Source organism: Oncorhynchus tshawytscha, unplaced genomic scaffold (assembly GCF_018296145.1).
Source record: "Oncorhynchus tshawytscha isolate Ot180627B unplaced genomic scaffold, Otsh_v2.0 Un_scaffold_18560_pilon_pilon, whole genome shotgun sequence".
Taxonomy (NCBI): domain Eukaryota; kingdom Metazoa; phylum Chordata; class Actinopteri; order Salmoniformes; family Salmonidae; genus Oncorhynchus; species Oncorhynchus tshawytscha.
Window position 1 is genome coordinate 247352 of NW_024609666.1, and position 23503 is coordinate 270854.

The 23503-nt window shown below is 45.7% G+C and overlaps 1 protein-coding gene and 1 long non-coding RNA gene across 3 annotated transcripts; both read right to left on the minus strand.

The window, feature by feature from the left end:
• On the minus strand, nt 1-12572 carry eif3m (eukaryotic translation initiation factor 3, subunit M). Its single transcript, XM_042316761.1, has 11 exons — nt 12423-12572; nt 11454-11586; nt 10905-11043; nt 10557-10680; nt 8082-8176; nt 7464-7547; nt 7250-7349; nt 6995-7076; nt 1350-1493; nt 938-998; nt 1-241 (listed from the first exon to the last, which is right to left on the minus strand). Exons 1-11 carry the CDS (start codon nt 12462-12464, stop codon nt 118-120), a joined length of 1128 nt encoding a protein of 375 aa, XP_042172695.1. The 5' UTR covers nt 12465-12572; the 3' UTR covers nt 1-117.
• LOC121845410 lies at nt 2474-5376 on the minus strand. Of its 2 annotated transcripts, none has more exons than XR_006082554.1 (3): nt 3860-5376; nt 3079-3714; nt 2474-3029 (listed from the first exon to the last, which is right to left on the minus strand). It is a non-coding gene; the product is annotated as an uncharacterized LOC121845410 (long non-coding RNA). The 2 variants fall into 2 exon arrangements; XR_006082555.1 differs by having other exon boundaries at nt 2477-3029; nt 3344-3714.
• Nucleotides 12573-23503: the final 10931 nt, after the last annotated feature.

Sequence of the window (23503 nt, forward strand, 5' to 3'; positions counted from 1 at the left end):
GAAGATCTCAATTAGTCTTTTATTGGGTGAATATAAAAATGGTGACAGAAGATTCAACCAAGGGAGTTTAACAAAGGAAAGGGGGAAGTTTTTTAAAGAGGGTTTTGGAGAGAGATCTTAGGCAGACGGGGACAGGGTCTGGAGGCTGGTCTTCACAGTTGCCAAATTGCCCTTCCAGGAGCTGAGACTGTCGTAGAGCTGCTGCCACTGCTGCTTGCCGAAGGTGCGGTGTGTGCTGTGGCTGATGGGGGCAGAGATGAAGACACCTGGTTAGGGAAAGGGGAGCATAATGCCATACCTGGCAACCCTGAAAGGTATCATTGGAAATCATAAGAGCTTTGAGTCTCCCTCTGACAGTGTAGTGCCTAATACGTCTGAAGTACCTAGAGGGAAGACATTTTCCTTGTCATACAAACAACCAAACCCTATGATTAATAGGTATGCATAGAACATACCACAACCGTAAGCACCAATCAGATCAGAGTCAAAGGGAACCTGTTTTGTAGCACAGAATAAAAATAGATGTCTAGATTTCCTTTGCGGAAACCCATCAACAATAGCATTTATACTCAACTGGCAAAAAAAGCCTCCAAAGGTGAAAAAAAGTATTTCTGTACAGCAACACAAGAACAAAGACCAACTCTATGGTTTTATAGTGGGGAGCTCTGAAGAAGGGTTGTCAGAAACCTTGAGCTGATTGCTACACAGTAAAGAGTGTCTATTACAGGGTCATATTCATTAGGCACCAAACGGAAGAAAAAGGACTGAAAAAGGGGAGGGACTACTACAACACCAGTTTCCGTTTTCTGTTGCAAAATGTTTCGCTACGTTTTGCCGTAATACGACACAGCTTTAGCCTGCCAAACGCAGCCGCTGACATCGCAGAATACACCTGATTAGAATAGCACGTTCTTAAAATATGATTATTTTGGCTTACCTCACGATAACCTTTCGCTGTGTCTGGTCAATCTTGCAGTACACCATCTTAGTCCGAACGGCTACAGACAAAAGAGACAGGAAGACATTGAGGTGGGCGGCAGACAAGAGGGAGGATCCGTGTGTCAAGGCAACCCTCAAACACATTACAGACTTCTGAGAGGACGACCAACGTCACAGTAACAATAAGGATACTAACTCCTACATGTCTGCTCCTATGACAGTTTGGTTCCTCAATTTGTCAAAAAAATACATCTACAGACAACATCCTGTTTTGACCGTTTGAACTTTTTGTGTTTATAGATGTTAGGTGGACTGTTGCATCGAGGGGGAATTCCAGCGTTGTCAGAGGGGAGTATAGTACTATTAGAGAGAGTGTGTGGGTCAGATTGGATTTGAGGTGGTGTTGGTACCGTCGATGACAAAGGCTTCTACTTGGTCTTCTTCTAACTGCAGCTCCTGCTGCATGGTGTCAAAGGAGATCTCTTTAAACTCCACCGCCATGCCCATGAACGTCAGCAGACACATCTTAGCCATGTTCTGCTCATGGTTGAGACCTGGGGACAGGAAGACAGTCAGTAAAACACAGGACTAACATCATGGTTGAGACCTGGGGACAGGAAGACAGTCAGTAAAACACAGGACTAACATCATGGTTGAGACCTGGGGACAGGAAGACAGTCAGTAAAACACAGGACTAACATCATGGTTGAGACCTGGGGACAGGAAGACAGTCAGTAAAACACAGGACTAACATCATGGTTGAGACCTGGGGACAGGAAGACAGTCAGTAAAACACAGGACTAACATCATGGTTGAGACCTGGGGACAGGAAGACAGTCAGTAAAACACAGGACTAACATCATGGTTGAGACCTGGGGACAGGAAGACAGTCAGTAAAACACAGGACTAACATCATGGTTGAGACCTGGGGACAGGAAGACAGTCAGTAAAACACAGGACTAACATCATGGTTGAGACCTGGGGACAGGAAGACAGTCAGTAAAACACAGGACTAACATCATGGTTGAGACCTGGGGACAGGAAGACAGTCAGTAAAACACAGGACTAACATCATGGTTGAGACCTGGGGACAGGAAGACAGTCAGTAAAACACAGGACTAACATCATGGTTGAGACCTGGGGACAGGAAGACAGTCAGTAAAACACAGGACTAACATCATGGTTGAGACCTGGGGACAGGAAGACAGTCAGTAAAACACAGGACTAACATCATGGTTGAGACCTGGGGACAGGAAGACAGTCAGTAAAACACAGGACTAACATCATGGTTGAGACCTGGGGACAGGAAGACAGTCAGTAAAACACAGGACTAACATCATGGTTGAGACCTGGGGACAGGAAGACAGTCAGTAAAACACAGGACTAACATCATGGTTGAGACCTGGGGACAGGAAGACAGTCAGTAAAACACAGGACTAACATCATGGTTAAGTTGAGACCTGGGGACTGGGGAAGACAGTCAGTCAAAACACAGGAAACATCAGGACCTGGGGACAGGAAGACAGTCATAAAACACAGGACTAACATCATGGTTGAGACCTGGGGACAGGAAGACAGTCAGTAAAACACAGGACTACCATCATGGTTGAGACCTGGGGACAGGAAGACAGTCAGTAAAACACAGGACTAACATCATGGTTGAGACCTGGGGACAGGAAGACAGTCAGTAAAACACAGGACTAACATCATGGTTGAGACCTGGGGACAGGAAGACAGTCAGTAAAACACAGGACTAACATCATGGTTGAGACCTGGGGACAGGAAGACAGTCAGTAAAACACAGGACTAACATCATGGTTGAGACCTGGGGACAGGAAGACAGTCAGTAAAACACAGGACTAACATCATGGTTGAGACCTGGGGACAGGAAGACAGTCAGTAAAACACAGGACTAACATCATGGTTGAGACCTGGGGACAGGAAGACAGTCAGTAAAACACAGGACTAACATCATGGTTGAGACCTGGGGACAGGAAGACAGTCAGTAAAACACAGGACTAACATCATGGTTGAGACCTGGGGACAGGAAGACAGTCAGTAAAACACAGGACTAACATCATGGTTGAGACCTGGGGACAGGAAGACAGTCAGTAAAAACACTAACATCATGGTTGAGACCTGGGGACAGGAAGACAGTCAGTAAAACACAGGACTAACATCATGGTTGAGACCTGGGGACAGGAAGACAGTCAGTAAAACACAGGACTGACATCATGGTTGAGACCTGGAGACAGGAAGACAGTCAGTAAAACACAGGACTACCATCATGGTTGAGACCTGGGGACAGGAAGACAGTCAATAAAACACAGGACAGACATCGTGGTTGAGACCTGGGGACAGGAAGACAGTCAGTAAAACACAGGACTACCATCATGGTTGAGACCTGGGGACAGGAAGACAGTCAGTAAAACACAGGACTACCATCATGGTTGAGACCTGGGGACAGGAAGACAGTCAGTAAAACACAGGACTGACATCATGGTTGAGACCTGGGGACAGGAAGACAGTCAGTAAAACACAGGACTAACATCATGGTTGAGACCTGGGGACAGGAAGACAGTCAGTAAAACACAGGACTAACATCATGGTTGAGACCTGGGGACAGGAAGACAGTCAGTAAAACACAGGACTAACATCATGGTTGAGACCTGGGGACAGGAAGACAGTCAGTAAAACACAGGACTAACATCATGGTTGAGACCTGGGGACAGGAAGACAGTCAGTAAAACACAGGACTAACATCATGGTTGAGACCTGGGGACAGGAAGACAGTCAGTAAAACACAGGACTACCATCATGGTTGAGACCTGGGGACAGGAAGGGACAGGACTACCATCATGGTTGAGACCTGGGGACAGGAAGAGTCAGTAAAACACAGGACTAACATCATGGTTGAGACCTGGGGACAGGAAGACAGTCAGTAAAACACAGGACTAACATCATGGTTGAGACCTGGGGACAGGAAGACAGTCAGTAAAACACAGGACTAACATCATGGTTGAGACCTGGGGACAGGAAGACAGTCAATAAAACACAGGACAGATATCGTGGTTGACACCTGGAGACAGGAAGACAGTCAGTAAAACACAGGACTGACATCATGGTTGAGACCTGGGGACAGGAAGACAGTTAGTAAAACACAGGACTGACATCATGGTTGACACCTGGAGACAGGAAGACAGTCAGTAAAACACAGGACTACCATCATGGTTGAGACCTGGGGACAGGAAGACAGTCAATAAAACACAGGACAGACATCGTGGTTGAGACCTGGGGACAGGAAGACAGTCAGTAAAACACAGGACTACCATCATGGTTGAGACCTGGGGACAGGAAGACAGTCAGTAAAACACAGGACTAACATCATGGTTGAGACCTGGGGACAGGAAGACAGTCAGTAAAACACAGGACTAACATCATGGTTGAGACCTGGGGACAGGAAGACAGTCAGTAAAATACAGGACTAACATCATGGTTGAGACCTGGGGACAGGAAGACAGTCAGTAAAACACAGGACTAACATCATGGTTGAGACCTGGGGACAGGAAGACAGTCAGTAAAACACAGGACTAACATCATGGTTGAGACCTGGGGACAGGAAGACAGTCAGTAAAACACAGGACTACCATCGTGGTTGAGACCTGGGGACAGGAAGACCGTCAATAAAACACAGGACTACCATCGTGGTTGAGACCTGGGGACAGGAAGACCGTCAATAAAACACAGGACTGACATCGTGGTTGACACCTGGGGACAGGAAGACAGTCAATAAAACACAGGACAGACATCGTGGTTGACACCTGGGGACAGGAAGACAGTCAATAAAACACAGGACAGACATCGTGGTTGACACCTGGGGACAGGAAGACAGTCAATAAAACACAGGACAGACATCGTGGTTGAGACCTGGGGACAGGAAGACAGTCAGTAAAACACAGGACAGATATCGTGGTTGACACCTGGGGACAGGAAGACAGTCAATAAAACACAGGACTGACATCATGGTTGAGACCTGGGGACAGGAAGACAGTCAATAAAACACAGGACAGACATCGTGGTTGACACCTGGGGACAGGAAGACAGTCAGTAAAACACAGGACTGACATCATGGTTGAGACCTGGGGACAGGAAGACAGTCAATAAAACACAGGACAGACATCGTGGTTGAGACCTGGGGACAGGAAGACAGTCAGTAAAACACAGGACAGACATCGTGGTTGACACCTGGGGACAGGAAGACAGTCAATAAAACACAGGACAGACATCGTGGTTGACACCTGGGGACAGGAAGACAGTCAATAAAACACAGGACTGACATCGTGGTTGACACCTGGAGACAGGAAGACAGTCAATAAAACACAGGACAGACATCGTGGTTGACACCTGGGGACAGGAAGACAGTCAATAAAACACAGGACTGACCATCGTGGTTGACACCTGGGGACAGGAAGACAGTCAATAAAACACAGGACAGACATCGTGGTTGACACCTGGAGACAGGAAGACAGTTATTAAAACACAGGACAGACATCGTGGTTGACACCTGGGGACAGGAAGACAGTCAATAAAACACAGGACAGACATCGTGGTTGAGACCTGGGGACAGGAAGACAGTCAATAAAACACAGGACTGACATCATGGTTGAGACCTGGGGACAGGAAGACAGTCAGTAAAACACAGGACTGACATCGTGGTTGACACCTGGGGACAGGAAGACAGTCAATAAAACACAGGACAGACATCGTGGTTGACACCTGGAGACAGGAAGACAGTCAATAAAACACAGGACAGACATCGTGGTTGACACCTGGGGACAGGAAGACAGTCAATAAAACACAGGACAGATATCGTGGTTGACACCTGGGGACAGGAAGACAGTCAATAAAACACAGGACTGACATCATGGTTGACACCTGGAGACAGGAAGACAGTCAGTAAAACACAGGACTGACATCGTGGTTGACACCTGGGGACAGGAAGACAGTCAATAAAACACAGGACTACCATCGTGGTTGACACCTGGGGACAGGAAGACAGTCAATAAAACACAGGACAGACATCGTGGTTGACACCTGGAGACAGGAAGAGAGTTATTAAAACACAGGACAGACATCGTGGTTGACACCTGGGGACAGGAAGACAGTCAATAAAACACAGGACTGACATCGTGGTTGAGACCTGGGGACAGGAAGACAGTCAATAAAACACAGGACAGACATCGTGGTTGACACCTGGAGACAGGAAGACAGTCAATAAAACACAGGACAGACATCGTGGTTGACACCTGGAGACAGGAAGACAGTCAATAAAACACAGGACAGACATCGTGGTTGACACCTGGGGACAGGAAGACAGTCAATAAAACACAGGACTGACATCATGGTTGAGACCTGGGGACAGGAAGACAGTCAATAAAACACAGGACTGACATCATGGTTGAGACCTGGGGACAGGAAGAGAGTTATTAAAACACAGGAATAACAAGACATGACAATGAAATACATATCAATCAATGACAGGTCACCAACTCTTAGGTACCATTAATCATGAGATCATTAACTATAATTACTGAATGCACATTAATTGTCAGTTGGCTGGGTGATGAAGAATATAACTGACTACGGTTCAAACTCTCAGGGCGACCTTGGAGGGAAACTCCAAGAGGTAATCGTTCTGTGATGAACACACAAGCACACTCAATTCCACTTGACTCAGGGAGGGTCCCTTGGCTAATTGCCTCTGTGCCCAGCAGTGTGGAACTACAGTGACTAGGCATATTAACACAAACACCACCATGTCTGCAGTGAGAGCCAATACCACCTGACTTATGTGGGAGGACCAACCATGTTAATTGGACAACTACGTTCTCAGCAGCAGTGTGTGTGGACAGAGAGACACTGCTGACACACACATTCCAACCCTGTATCCACAGAGGTCAGCGATTTAGGCTAGGCAGGGTGTCCCCTGGGGCATTTGATCTCTGCAGTCAGGTCACTAGCCGCGAGGTAGCCCCATTGAGTCTTGATCACTCACCGAGGGAATCGATGAAGTCTTTGTTGCTCTGGTAAAACTTCACGTAGGCAGCTAGCTTTGCACTCACAAAGATGGTTAGGAGCTGTGAATGAAGGAGAGGGAGCGAGAGAAGTCACTGTTAAAACAACCAGGTAATAATGTAGCATCTTTGTTATGAATGGATTCATATGAACCTATTAAATCCTCAGAGTTCAAATGTCACGGCCTTGTTATCAGCAGGATGAGCTGTTCCCTGAGCTGGGCTTCAGTACTCACGTCATGGAGGAGTTCTCCCTCTAGGAAGCGGACAGGTTTGAGGGCCAGGAGGTGGTCCAACAGGAAGGTGTTGGGGTCTTTCAGGGCTCGTACAATGCATCTGGGGGGGGAGGAACCAGAGAGGGTGAGTGACAGCAAAGACAGCCAGTCACGTGTCAGATCTTGTAGTTATGATGGTAGGATAACAGTAGGATAGAGGTGTGTATGTATGTACCTGTGGGCATCAACGCGTGCTTGTGAGGCGTTGTCCTCTGTGTAACTCCCCAGCAGCTCCACCATCACCTTAGCTGCAGCCTCGCTGCAGAGGAACACACACACTCAGTGACACACTCAGTGACACAAGAACCAGCTCAGAAAAAGAAAACATTGCAGATACACAACACATATCCCATTGTACTGAGGAATTACTTTTAGAAAAATATGGAAAATAAACAATCATAACAGAGAATGAATGTGCCGAAGACACCACCAGGCACCAGACTGTGTCGAAGACACCACCAGGCACCAGACTGTGTCGAAGACACCACCAGGCACCAGACTGTGTCGAAGACACCACCAGGCACCAGACTGTGTCGAAGACACCACCAGGCACCAGACTGTGTCAAAGACACCACCAGGCACCAGACTGTGTCGAAGACACCACCAGGCACCAGACTGTGTCGAAGACACCACCAGGCACCAGACTGTGTCGATGACCCTACCAGGCACCAGACTGTGCCTATGACCCTACCAGGAACCAGACTGTGCCGATGACACCACCAGGCAGCGTCGAAGACACCACCAGGCACCAGACTGTGTTGATGAAACCACAAGGCTGTGTATAGTTAGTTACCTCTTCTTACATTCGACCAGGGCCTCGTACACCAGCCTTAGCAGTGTGTGTTTCTTCTCTGTGTTCAGGTTCCAGTCTGTGATCCACTTACGCACCTGAACCACAAACACACAAGCAGAGCCATGGAAACGTCAATCATCCTTCCTCTACAAGGTCTTGTTCCTGCACAGAGCCCTTACATGTGACTGGTAAAGTGTGGTCTGAGTGTATGGCGAGTGGGCACGGTGAGTGTGACAGTGTATGGCGAGTGCGCACGGTGAGTGTGACAGTGTATGGCGAGTGCGCACGGTGAGTGTGACAGTGTATGGCGAGTGCGCACGGTGAGTGTGACAGTGTATGGCGAGTGCGCACGGTGAGTGTGACAGTGTATAGTGTGACAGTGTATGTGACAGAGTGTGCACGGTGAGTGTGACAGTGTATGGCGAGTGTGCACAGTGAGTGTGACAGTGTATGGCGAGTGTGCACAGTGAGAGTGACAGTGTGGCGAGTGTGACAGTGTATGGCGAGTGTGCACAGTGAGAGTGACAGTGTATGGCGAGTGTGCACAGTGAGAGTGACAGTGTATGGCGAGTGTGCACAGTGAGTGTGACAGTGTATGGCGAGTGTGCACGGTGAGTGTGACAGTATTGCGAGTGTGCACGGTGAGAGTGACAGTATGGCGAGTGTGCACAGTGAGTGTGACAGTGTATGGCGAGTGTGCACAGTGAGAGTGACAGTGTATGGCGAGTGTGCACAGTGAGAGTGTATGGCGAGTGTGCACAGTGAGTGTGACAGTGTATGGCGAGTGTGCACAGTGAGAGTGACAGTGATGGCGAGTGTGACAGTGTATGGCGAGTGTGCACGGTGAGTGTGACAGTGTATGGCGAGTGTGCACGGTGAGTGTGACAGTGTATGGCGAGTGTGCACAGTGAGAGTGACAGTGTATGGCGAGTGTGCAAGTGAGAGTGTATGGCGAGTGTGCACAGTGAGAGTGACAGTGTATGGCGAGTGTGCACAGTGAGAGTGACAGTGTATGGCGAGTGTGCACGGTGAGTGTGACAGTGTATGGCGAGTGTGCACGGTGAGTGTGACAGTGTATGGCGAGTGTGCACGGTGAGAGTGACAGTGTATGGCGAGTGTGCACAGTGAGAGTGACAGTGTATGGCGAGTGTGCACAGTGAGAGTGACAGTGTATGGCGAGTGTGCACAGTGAGAGTGACAGTGTATGGCGAGTGTGCACGGTGAGAGTGACAGTGTATGGCGAGTGTGCAGTGAGAGTGACAGTGTATGGCGAGTGTGCACGGTGAGAGTGATGGCGAGTGTGCACAGTGAGAGTGCACAGTGAGAGTGTGCACAGTGAGAGTGACAGTATATGGCGAGTGTGCACGGTGAGTGTGACAGTGTATGGCGAGTGTGCACAGTGAGAGTGACAGTGTATGGCGAGTGTGCACAGTGAGTGACAGTGTATGGCGAGTGTGCACAGTGAGAGTGACAGTATATGGCGAGTGTGCACGGTGAGAGTGTATGGCGAGTGTGAGAGTGACAGTGTAGAGTGTGCACAGTGAGAGTGACAGTATATGGCGAGTGTGCACGGTGAGTGTGACAGTGTATGGTGAGTGTGCACAGTGAGAGTGACAGTATATGGCGAGTGTGCACAGTGAGAGTGACAGTGTATGGTGAGTGTGCACAGTGAGAGTGACAGTGTATGGTGAGTGTGCACAGTGAGTGTGACAGTATATGGTGAGTGTGCACGGTGAGTGTGACAGTATATGGTGAGTGTGCACGGTGAGAGTGACAGTATATGGTGAGTGTGCACGGTGAGTGTGACAGTATATGGTGAGTGTGCACGGTGAGAGTGACAGTATATGGTGAGTGTGCACAGTGAGTGTGACAGTATATGGTGAGTGTGACAGTATATGGTGAGTGTGACAGTATATGGTGAGTGTGCACAGTGAGAGTGACAGTATATGGTGAGTGTGCACAGTGAGTGTGACAGTATATGGTGAGTGTGCACAGTGAGTGTGACAGTATATGGTGAGTGTGCACAGTGAGTGTGACAGTATATGGTGAGTGTGCACAGTGAGTGTGACAGTATATGGCACAGTGAGTGTGACAGTATATGGCGAGTGTGCACAGTGAGTGTGACAGTATATGGCGAGTGTGCACAGTGAGTGTGACAGTATATGGCGAGTGTGCACAGTGAGTGTGACAGTATATGGTGAGTGTGCACGGTGAGAGTGACAGTATATGGTGAGTGTGCACAGTGAGTGTGACAGTATATGGTGAGTGTGCACAGTGAGTGTGACAGTATATGGTGAGTGTGCACAGTGAGTGTGACAGTATAGGTGAGTGTGCACAGTGAGTGTGACAGTATATGGTGAGTGTGCACAGTGAGTGTGACAGTATATGGTGAGTGTGCACAGTGAGTGTGACAGTATATGGTGAGTGTGCACAGTGAGTGTGACAGTATATGGTGAGTGTGCACGGTGAGCGTACCTGGTCGAGGTCCGTGGGGATGAAAGCGATGGCGTTGCAGGTGGTTGCTACCTTGATGAGACTGCAGTAGACTGTGTACCTCACTGGGGCCGTCTCATCCATACCATGGAACAGGTTACTCAGCCTACACAACCAAAACCATACACATTAACTTGACCATTAAGACATGGCTTACAGTTAGTGTTTACAAGGGTCCCACTTCTTCCATAATGCATAAACAAACCCAAATCTTGGGTCGCTGACTCCATTCACTATGTCCGAGTGCTCCAGGCATCTAGTGGGTGGCTGCATACTTCACCGGTCAGGGAGACTAGTAGAGAACAGAGATAGATGAGTGTGTGGACTTACAGCTGCATCCTGAGGGAAGGCCTCTCTCCCTCTCGGGACTTGACCAGCTTCTCACACAGACTCTCGATCAGGGTCTCCTGTTTCTCCGTCTCCAGGATGAGTAGCAGCGACACTATGCTGTTCATCACACTCTCCACTTCTACAGATAGGAGAGAGACAACTATCAATCACAATGACACCATTCATCATCATTCAAGACTCATTCATACCAGCCACTTTTAGGAGGAAACAGAAAAACAAACATAAGTGGGGGTCCAGGAAAAAACAAAAAGGACAGGATGGGTAGAGAGATGGAAAGGAAAACAGCAGAGGTAGAAACAGCAGATGAATTAAGGGAACAAGACAATGAGGGGGAGGGGCTGACAGACAGAAAGACAAGAGTGAGAGAGGACAGTTTTACAGTTCATGTGTGTGCTGACATCATGCAGACAGGCGTATCTGTAGATGCCTTGGGCATGTTTGCCTTCTCTACATGGATACTTCACCACTGTGAGCAGTCCTTTAGAAGTGCCACTGGCTATAGGTTAGCGTTTCCCTGGTGTCACTCACCTTTATCGTCGTCCTTGAGGCAGACGTCACAGGCCTCAATGATTTGAGCCAGGTCCACATGGAGACCACCTTCTGAGTTTTCCTCTGAGATCTCTGCTCCTTTGGCTTTGATGTAGGCCCTGAGCTCTGAGGCCTGTCAACAACAACACGTTATAAAAGAACAGGTGTGTATTTATTAGTCAGATTCCGTTGCGAAACATTTTGTCTGTGAAACCAAACGTAAAACGTTCTGCAACGAAAACTACAGTTTCTATTGGGTCCTTTCCCATTTGCTTCTGTTTGGTTCCTTGAGTAAAAAGTACATATTTTCCGTTGTAAAAAGTTTAACGGAATCAGACTAATGAATGCACCCCAGATTAAACTACAGGCACAGCGATGACACTTAGTCCAATAACAAAACATGCACTACTTAACAGCTGTCACTAAAGATATTTAAATTGTACATTTGATTAAGGCTGCACAATGACGTATTTTCCTTCTCTAAGCCTTACAGTTAATCTATACATTACAACTAGCTTGTGTCTTCATCCAAAGCTAGTCTACTATTCTAACCAGTTAGCTAGCTACATTGGATGCAAACATTGAAAAAATTGTTGATGTTGTAGACTGCAACTAACTGTTAGCTAGTTACCTAACGTACATTCCCAGTTACGTGTAAAACAAATGCATCAGCTGGCAATACGTTGCATTAAGTAAACACAAATCACGGGGATATAGCTAGTTTACAAAGAGATCTAGATCCATTTAACTGGGGGTGAAAATGGATCCAGCTGTGAAGTTAGCATACTAGCTAACAAACAGCTAGGCTAACTAGCTAGTGTACTGATCATAGTCATTGGCATTGACTCATTATATGGCTAACGGTAGCATGCTAATGTTATCTGGCATGTCACCCTTTGTCGTAACGTTACATATCGACATGAGTGTGCTCATTCTTTTTTAACTATTACTAAAACACTTCAATCGTACCTGGTCCTCTTCGGTTATGTCGATAAATGCTGGGACACTCATTTTATAATTATTTTAGTGAGCCTAGATCAAATCCACGCTCGCACTACCGCTGAGGCCACCGGAAAAGAAAACGCTTTACGACCGGCAAACATGATGCACTTCCGGGTCATCCTGTTAAAGTGACCGTAGTGATAATTCTGCTGGACTGAACTTTTTCTCATATTGTTTCATACAAAATGCTTAGGTAGCCTAACCTCTACATTTACAACATAGGGCCAAAGGATGTAATGTTTATTCGTGTTTGATTGTGTAATTATGATACAATATAACCATTTAGTTTTTGTTCCCCCCACCAGTTGTTACATGTTTAAATGTAACCTTTATTTAACTAGGCAAGTCAGTTAAGAACAAATTCTTATTTAGAATGATGGCCTACACCAGCCAAACGACGCTGGGCCAATTGTGCACCGCCCTATGGTACTCCCAATCACGGAGTGTTACAGCCTGGATTCAAACCAGGGTGTCTGTAGTGACGCCTCTAGCACTGAGATGCAGTGCCTTAGACTGCTGCGCCACTCGGGAGCCCCGAGCCCCAGCTTCTTTGAGAACATCCTACAATCTTGTTAATAAACACTTTTATTGAAGAATTTCAATAAGGATCCCCGAGATACTGAATGTGTGAAACAGGTAGTGGAATCATATAATTCTGTTTATTTTGCCAGATGACTTATGCACCATCTGGAAATGGATAACCTCAGCTTGAGCGCTCCAAAAAGAACAGACTGGGTTCAAAGTGTATGGTCAGGGTCACAAGTTAACGAGACCCACTGACATGGTCCATGCCATCCTTTCTCCTCTTCTTATCCATGTATCAATCTATCATCTGGGGGGGTAGTTCCAGGATGTCTTGGCTGAGAGTTACAGTGGTAGAGGTGATTCTTGGACGGAGGTTATCTGGCTGAGTTACCTCTCTGTTCGGACCACCATGACTTTCCCCAGAGTTGACACCGGAAACAATGTGAGCATAAGAGGGAAGCACATTTACACAGCCCTCCCACTGACCCAGCGATATGGCACCAGGGCCTGTATATCAAGTGGGATGCTGTGATTTAGTCAGCCGCAGAGGCAGGCCACTTCCCCCTGGAGTGATTGAGGTGGGGGGGCTTAAGAGTAACTGGAGATGCAATTGCCCCTAAAAGCTGGCTCAGGTTACAAGCTATTGGGGTGTAAAGCCATACATCTTCACGTTAAGAGTAAAGCCAAGCACCCTCCACACCCAAACAATGGTGTTCTCTTCTTTCCTCTTCACTGTCTCATAAAACGGATACTATCCTGACCTTGGATACCAAGTCTTGGTGGGTTAACTGTCTCAACTTTACTCAGCCATACAGTACTGTTTCCTCTATAACGTGTAGAACAGTTTGCTGTAATCCATGTCTACGTATGTTGCCCATTTAAGACACTTTGACGTGGCATAGAAATGGCTTTTTAACTTATCTAATAGCAGTGAGATATGAACTGCACATAGGTCACAGTTTGCTTATAACAAGTAATTCCTGTTTGATTACAGGAAAATTTCACATCATGAAATGGAGAAAGAGAGCGGCCAGACCATAATTCCTGGAGAGTCTGCCAGTCAGATACAGTGGGGCAAAAAAGTATTTAGTCAGACACCAATTGTGCAAGTTCTCCCACTTAAAATATGAGAGAGGCCTGTAATTTTCATCATAGGTACACCTCAACTATGACAGACAAAATGAGAAAAAAAATCCAGAAAATCACATTGTAGGATTTTTAATGAATTTATTTGCAAATTATGGTGGAAAATAAGTATTTGGTCAATAACAAAAGTTTATCTCAATACTTTGTTATATACCCTTTATTGGCAATGACAGAGGTCAAACGTTTTCTGTAAGTCTTCACAAGGTTTTCACATACTGTTGCTTGTATTTTGGCCCATTCCTCCATGCAGAACTCCTCTAGAGCAGTGATGTTTTGGGGCTGTTGCTGGGCAACACGGACTTCCAACTCCCTCCAAAGATTTTCTATGGGGTTGAGATCTGGAGACTGGCTAGGCCACTCCAGGACCTTGAAATGCTTCTTACGAAGCCACTCCTTCGATGCCCGGGCGGTGTGTTTGGGATCATTGTCATGCTGAAAGTCCCAGCCACGTTTCATCTTCAATGCCCTTGCTGATGGAAGGAGGTTTTCACTCAAAATCTCACGATACATGGCCCCATTCATTCTTTCCTTTACACGGATCAGTCGTCCTGGTCCCTTTGCAGAAAAACAGCCCCAAAGCATGATGTTTCCACCCCCATGCTTCACAGTAGGTATGGTGTTCTTTGGATGCAACTCAGCATTCTTTGTCCTCCAAACACGACAAGTTGAGTTTTTACCAAAATGTTATATTTTGGTTTCATCTGACCCTATGACATTCTCCTAATCTTCTTCTGGATCATCCAAATGCTCTCTAGCAAACTTCAGATGGGACTGGACATGTACTGGCTTAAGCAGGGGGACACGTCTGGCACTGCAGGATTTGAGTCCCTGGCGGCGTAGTGTGTTACTGATGGTAGGCTTTGTTACTTTGGTCCCAGCTCTCTGCAGGTCATTCACTAGGTCCCCCCGTGTGGTTCTGGGATTTTTCACTGTTCTTGTGATCATTTTGACTCCACGGGGTGAGATCTTGCGTGGAGCCCCAGATCGAGGGAGATTATCAGTGGTCTTGTATGTCTTCCATTTCCTAATAATTGCTCCCACAGTTGATTTCTTCAAACCAAGCTGCTTACCTATTGCAGATTCAGTCTTCCCAGCCTGGTGCAGGTCTACAATTTTGTTTCTGGTGTCCTTTGACAGCTCTTTGGTCTTGGCCATAGTGGAGTTTTGAGTGTGACTGTTTGAGGATGTGGACAGGTGACTTTTATACTGATAACAAGTTCAGACAGGTGCCATTGATACAGGTAACGAGTGTAGGACAGAGGAGCCTCTTAATTAAAGAAGAAGTTACAGGTCTCTGAGAGCCAGAAATCTTGCTTGTTTGTAGGTGACCAAATACTTATTTTCCACCATAATTTGCAAATAAATTCATTAAAAATCCTACAATGTGATTTTCTGGATTTTTTTTCTCATTTTGTCTGTCATAGTTGAAGTGTACCTATGATGAAAATTACAGGCCTCTCTCATCTTTTTAAGTGGGAGAACTTGCACAATTGGTGTCTGACTAAATACATTTTTGCCCCACTGTATGTCACGTTGCAGTTATAGTTTAGACCAAGTTTAGACCAACCGACTTCATTTTATTATGTTTAGTAGGATAAGGATCTTAAATAGGGAGCTACGGGTAAATGGTCGGTGGAGTGTTTCACCATGGCCCCTGTACAATGTGTAACACTCATCAGCCTGAGAGTGCCTGGTACCAAGCACCAAGCTCCCCCTCACTCTCTCCTTGCCCTCTTTGGCTGTCACAGCCAGGAATTTATGGCCGCTTCTACTCCCAAAGTGTGCTTGCTTGTGTAACTCTGAGCATTTCATTAGGTGATTAACAACTGTTGTCAAGTGCCTGTTGTATTTCAACTGCAGAATAAAAGTGTATTTTTTATGGTTTTGAAGCTCCAGATGCATATGAGACATTGTTTGTCTTTTTTAGGGGAAGCATTAAAACGCCAGGTTGTGATATGATCCTCTGTATGTAACAGAGAGGGCATGTCTTCCTATGGTTAGATCCCGCTGGGCAAAAACTGGTTGAATCAATGTTGTTTCCACATCATTTCAACAAAGAAATTCAAAGCGATGATGTTGAATCAACATGGAACATTGATTGGATTTGCAAAAAGTCATCAACATAAGGGAATTTTGTATGTTTTTTAACCCCACTCTTAACCTAAATCCAATGATCTGGTGAAATGTTTTGTTGAATTCACATTAGTTGAAAATTAAACCAAAATTTGACCGCAAATGAAGTCTGTGGTCAGGGTATAAGCCGCAGACATTATGAGGCATGTCTTACAGGTCTTACAGGTCTTACAGGTTCATTGGACTGAAACATTACTTGGTCCACTGTGTAACAATCTGTCTGTCTTATTTCTCATAGCCAGGCTGACCTCACTCTGACCCAATATACCTTGTATGTGTTTGTGTGTGTGTGTGTGTGTGTGTCTGTGTGTGTGTGAGTCTGTGTGTGTCTGTGTCTGTCTGTGTGTGTCTGTGTGTCCTGTGTGTGTGTGTGTGTGTGTGTGTGTGTGTGTGTGTGTGTGTGTGTGTGTGTGAGTGTGTGTGTGTGGGTGAGTGTGTGTGTGGGTGAGTGTGTGTGTGTCTGTGTGTATTGAAGTGTTAGCGCACATTTCAGTAGAAAATGACTGGTCAGTCAGCCCCATTAGCTATTGCAGTATGTGTGTGACTCATCGTCAGAGTTTGTTCACAGGAAATGGTTGGTACATGACTGTTTCAAAGTAGCAGATCATTTAGGTTTGCTGTGCCCCACTGCTATCAGAGTGTGACTTATTCAGAAATTCAGCATAAATGTCCTCAATGACATCAGCTATAGCAATGGCAGAGTGGAAACTCGTCCTCTCTTTGACATTATGGGGGTGTGAAAAGAAAAGGCTGTATTAGGAGAGGATTTAGTTTAGGTGTCTGTTTTCTCAGCCAAGTGTAGCCTACCCACCTACTAACCCTAACCCATCACGTAAATCGCTCTCATGATCATCATCACACAACATGGCCGCCCAACTTTCTCCCTCTGGTTCCCACTGTCCTCCTCACCTCTCCAACCACTGTCCAATCCCCTGCCCTGGGCTCATCTATCAGACTAGCAGTGACCTCATCAAAGAGTGCCTCGCTTGAGTGAGCACTGGAATAAGACCAAGTTTCCCCTAAAAAAAACGTCTCTATGGTTTTGCCATTTCATCCTGTATGTAGGTACCGGCTCGCCAAGTCTTGGTCCAAAAGGAATAATAATAGCTTCTACCCCCAAGCCATGAAACTCCTGAACAGCTAATCAAACAGCTACCCAGACTATTTGAATTGTTGGTTTAAGGGCTTGTAAGTAAGCATTTCACTGTAAGGGCTACTACACCTGTTGTATTCGGCGCATGCAACAAATAAAGTGTGATTTATATTTTTTATTTGAATGGTTCAGGTTAGGATTTGAGGGTGGTAAACTAATCCTAAATTGTATTGTATGCCATTGTGTGCCAGTCAGAGGTCTATCTTGGTGTAGAATTGTAATGGTGAGAAGCAGATGTATTCTATCATAACTTTTCAGCGTTATGATAGAAGTATGCAATGATGCTGACCCCCAAATATTCTACCCCTCCCTACACCTCTTGCACACACACAATGTACTTAATCTAAAATAAACATGTAGACCTTATGTTGTTCATCTAGTTGATTACTTGTTTTCTCTCAAAGCATCAGACATGACCTTTGGCGTAGTCGGAATGATTTCCCATGACGATCTGCCTCCCTGTGTGTGTGTGTTTTCACATGCATGTTTGTCTGTGCTCGCCTGTGTGTATCTTGATAGATGCTGCATGTCTGTGGTCTGCTTAGATAGCGGTTCAATGACTGTGATCCCTTATCTGGCCAGACACTAGATAATCAATACTGAAAGGGAGTCACGATCTGATGGATCTCTGACCTGCCAGATTGGGAAAGAAAAAAGATACCCTAAACGAGGTGACAAAATATTTTTAATTTAAATATTAGCTTCCTATTTCACACACACAGAAGCCACATGTGGACTTTTATTTTACACCTTCAGGAGAAAAGCATTTCAAACCATAATCTGCCACGTAGGACCACTGTTTTACCAGGATTCATTTACATAGTGGGCATAACTATGTCCACAAAAGAAACATACGGTATAAAACACTGACATCAGTCACATGCCATATCTCTTAATGAGCACATACCAACTCCATATCACTGAGACGTTGGCTAACGATCAAACTGTGGGTGAACAGTTAGCATTGAGCTATCTGAGGTCATTAATTCCCCTTTGTGGAATATGTGTGCTCTGTTTCAACCTAATGTCATGAACAAGGAGCCACAATCTGCTAAGAATCCCATCTGAAGGACCCAGTCAGTGCAGCGGAAATGGGAAGGGGGCTTGGGAATGATAGATTGGCCTCTTGTCATCATAGAGTGTTTACACAACATACACTCATTAACGACAAAGAGAGACTGGGTTTAGAAAGGAGAAGGAAAAAGGAATATGTTTTGATTTTTTTGTTGGGGGGATACTGTGTGACTAGAGCGTAGTGTGGCACCCATACGATATCATCACAGATCACAGATGTTGGGGTGGCGGTCTATGTATATTTGTAAACAACAGCTGGTGCATGATATCTAAGGAAGTCTCGAGGTAGATTATCTCATGATAAGCTGTAGACCCCACTATCTACCTAGAGAGTTTTTATCTGTATATTTCGTAGCTGTCTACATACCCCCACAGACCGATGCTGGCACTAAGACCGCACTCAATGAGTTGTATACAGCCATAAGCAAACAGGAAAACGCTCATCCAGAGGCAGCGCTCCTAGTGGCCGGGGACTTTAATGCAGGGAAACTTAAATCAGTTTTACCTCATTTCTATCAGCAAGTTAATGTGCAACCAGAGGGAAAAAGATCTAGATCACCTTTACTCCACACACAAAGACACGTACAAAGCTCTCCCTCGCCCTCCGTTTGGCAAATCTGACCATAATTATATCCTCCTGATTCCTGCTTACAAGCAAAAATGAAAGCAGGAAGCACCAGTGACTCGGTCAATAAAAAAAGTGGTCAGATGAAGCAGATGCTAAGCTACAGGACTGTTTTGCCAGCACAGACTGGAATATATTCCAGGATTCTTCCGATGGCATTGAGGAGTACACCACATCAGTCACTGGCTTCATCAATAAGTGCATCGATGACGTCGTCCCCACTGTGACTGTACATTCATACCCCAACCAGAAGCCATGGATTACAGGCAACATCCACACTGAGCTAAAGGGTAGAGCTGCCGCTTTCAAGGAGCGGGACTCTAACCTGGAAGCTTATAAAAAATCCTATACCCTCCAACACACCATCAAACAGACAAAGCATCAAAACATGACTAAGATCGAATCGTACTACACCGGCTCCGACGCTTGTCGGATGTGACAGGCCTTGCAAACTATTACAGACTACAAAGGAAAGCAGTGACACAAGCCTACCAGATGAGATAAATTACTTCTATGCTCGCTTCGAGGCAAGCAACACTGAAACATGCATGAGAGCATCAGCTGTTCCGGACGATTGCGTGATCATGCTCTCTGCAGATGATGTAAGTAAGACCTTTAAATAGGTCAGGGTCAGACGGATTACCAGGACGTGTACTCCAAACATGTGCTGACCAAATGGCAAGTGTCAGATCCACAGACGATGCAATCTTTATTACACTCCACACTACCCTTTCACACCTAGAAAAAAGGAACACCTATGTGAGAATGCTATTCATTGACAGCTCAGCCTTCAACACCATAGTGCCCTCAAAGCTCATTACTAAGCTAAGGACCCTGGGACTAAACACCTCCCTCTGCAACTGGATCCTGGACTTCCTGACGGGCCGCCTCCAGGTGGTAAGGGTAGGTAACAAAACTGATCGTCAACACGGGGGCCCCTCAGGGGTGTGTGCTCAGTCCCCTCCTGTAGTCCCTGTTCACTCATGACTGCACGGCCAGGTACGACTCCAACACCATCATTAAGTTTTCCGATGACACAACAGTGGTAGGCCTGATCACCGACAACAACGAGACAGCCTATAGGAAGGAGGTCAGAGACCTGACCGTGTGCTGCAAGGACAACAACCTCTCCCTCAATGTGATCAAGACAAAGGAGATAATTGTGGACTACAGGAAAAGGAGGACCGAGCACGCCCCCATTCTCATTGACGGGGCTGTAGTGGAGCAGATTGAGAGCTTCAAGTTCCTTGGCATCCACATCACCAACAAACTAACATTGTCCAAGCACACCAAGACCGTCATGAAGAGGGCACGACAAAACCTATTCCCCCTCAGGAGACTGAAAGTATTTGACATGGGTCCTCAGACCCTCAAAAGGTTTTACAGCTGCACTATCGAGAGCATCCTGACGGGTTGCAGCACTGCCTGGTACGGCAACTGCTTGGCCTCCAACCGCAAGGCACTACAGAGGGTAGTGCGTACAGCCCAGTACATCATCGGGGCCAAGCTTCCTGCCATCGAGGACCTCTATACCAGGCAGTGTCAGAGGGAGGTCCTAAAAATGGTCAAATACTCCAGCCACTCTAGTCATAGACTGTTCTCTCTGCTACCGCACGGCACGCGGTACCAGAGAACCAAGTCTAGGAGGCTTCTAAACAGCTTCTACACCCAAGCCATAAGACTCCTGAACATCTAATCAAATGACTACCCCAACTATTTGCATTGCCCCCCTACCCCCTCTTTTACGCTGCTGCTACTCTCTGTTATTATCTATGCATAGTCACTTTAATACCTCTACCTATATGTACATATTACCTCAGTTACCTTGACTAACCGGTGTCCTGGCACATTGACTGTGTATCGGTACCGACTGTACATGGCCTCACTACTGTTATTTTCCTGCTGCTCTTTAATTATTTGTTTCTCTTATTTCTAACTTTTTTCTAGGTATTTTTCTTAAAACTGCATTGTTCGTTAAGGGCTTGTAATTAAGCATTTCAATGTAAGGTCTACACTTGTTTTGATTTGATCACAAATGTAATTACAGCAGATAAATACCCTGTTGTTGAGTGGGGTATTCATTTCCCAGTATACCTTGATGCATGTTAAAGTACTTGACTTTGAGAATTTCTCCTGAACTGTGCCATTTATTTAATCAACTTCCACTGGTGAATGACCTCAGGAAACTGGTCACACTAAGATAAGAATCAGACCCAGAAGCACAAACATGTCATCCTCACACATTGTCTCTGAATGACTGTGCTGACAACCTGTCTCATGGGTCTGAATACTCGGAAAGCACTGATTTAGAAATATCAAATAACATCATCCTCATTTTCACTATCCGTCAGGATTTCTTAGAAATAAGCTTAGTAAAAGGGGAGAGAGTGGGTGGAGCTATATGTGTGCTGCTTCTTTGGCACTCTAGGTGAGGTCAGTAAGAAAACAACTGGCCTCTTACTGGAACACAGTAAACTGATATGTGTTGAGCCATCTCCTTCACTGTAACATATGGACCACTTTTAAAACCACGTCTGACATTTTCCAACACACTTAGCCCTAGCCATCAATATCTTCATCCTCTTAATCATCACCATCATCACCACCATCAACATCATTGTCACCATCATCACCACCATCATCATCACCACCACCACCATCATAATCACCACCATCATCACCACCATCTTCACCACCATCATCGTCACCATCATCCCCATCATCATCACCACTATCATCATCACTACCATCACCATCATCATCACCACCACCACCCCATCATCACCACCATCATAATCACCACCATCATCACCACCACCATCATCACCACCATCATCACCACCATCTTCACCACCATCATCACCATCATCCCCATCATCATCACCACTATTACCACTATCATCATCACTACCATCACCATCACCACCACCACCCCATCATCACCACCATCATTGTCACCATCATCACTGTCATCTTCACCATCATCACCACCATCATCACCATTATCATCACCATCCTCATCACCACCATCATCATCATCCAAACTCCCTGTAGGTAACAGCTAAAAGGACTTTGCAAAAGAAGGAAAACCACACAAGCTATCTCAGATACTTGCTGATGTATAGTATATTACTGCACAATGTCAATACCCCAGAACATGTATAAACATCCTGCTTCAATTTGTTTCAGTGCCTTGTTGTATTATATTAGTATCTTGTTGTATTATATTAGTATCTTGTTGTATTATATTAGTATCTTGTTGTGTTATATTAGTATCTTGTTGTATTATATTAGTATCTTGTTGTATTATATTAGTATCTTGTTGTGTTATATTAGTATCTTGTTGTATTATATTAGTATCTTATTATTATTCGTCAAGCTTTTATTTTCTACTACTCTTTTATTCACTTCAGTACTTTTCTATTGTTGCACTTTGTACTCCACGTATATGATGTGTATATGACTAATAAACACAGTTGAACTTGCTGGGTGTGTTCCTCAGACAGACACATCTGTTGGGGTGTGGTAGGGTGAAGACAGTGTTACTGTAAAGAGCTGATGATGGGCGTCTGTATCCTCGCAGAGCTCTGACTCCCTAACACCTGCTGTGGTAAACCAGTGAGCGTCATAGGTACTGTAGCCTCATAGGCACTGTAGTTTGATAGGCACTGTAGCCTGATAGGCACTGTAGCCTCATAGGCACTGTAGGCTGACAGGCACTGTAGCCTGATAGGCACTGTAGCCTGATAGGCACTGTAGTATGATTGGCACTGTAGTATGATTGGCACTGTACTGGAGTATAGAGCCTCGGTATTAGAGTACTGGGAGTCAGAAATGTTAGTATACATTGTTTAGGTTAAAAAGTATCCATCACTCTTACCAAGTAATTAGCCAACATAACGACCCTCAGTCATCCCATCCACTGTCTGGGTGATTGTGACCACCCTGGCTTGGAGGGATCCTGTCCCATTTCCCAGACTATAATTTGGAGCTGGAGTTTTTCCTCAAGAAGAACTATAGTTCCAGGCTGTTGAAGCTGGAGCGTGGGCAGAGGGAGGGATAGAGGGATGTGTGAATGGCACCACTCTTGCTAGTAGTATATGGGCCTAATCCAGTGTCCAACTACAACATATTATATGTTGGTCCTCTTGAATAGTCCCAGTATCTCTTCTCCCTTCCTCTCCTCTGAAGTTGTGCTCCAACAGATGCTGTACTTCGTTGTGTCTCCAGACACTCTTGGAAACAGCTTCTCATTGGATACCATCAGGTTTAGTCTTCCCTTCATATCACCCACTGTTTCATATCAAACATCTATCACCACATGTGATACTGATTGGAATGTCTGTAGGTTTTCACCTTTGACATATCCCTAGTTATCGTCCCTTGAAATGT

What these genes read in the sequence shown, in the direction of transcription:
- eif3m (XM_042316761.1), bottom strand. Translation starts at nt 12,464, where the DNA reads ATGAGTGTCCCAGCATTTATCGACATAACCGAAGAGGACCAG. An exon ending in CCTTCCCTCAGGATGCAGCT is followed by an intron (nt 10,681 to 10,904) that starts GTAAGTCCACAC and finishes TTGGTTGTGTAG; the next exon opens with GCTGAGTAACCTGTTCCATG. An exon ending in GCACGCGTTGATGCCCACAG is followed by an intron (nt 7,350 to 7,463) that starts GTACATACATAC and finishes CTCCCCCCCCAG; the next exon opens with ATGCATTGTACGAGCCCTGA.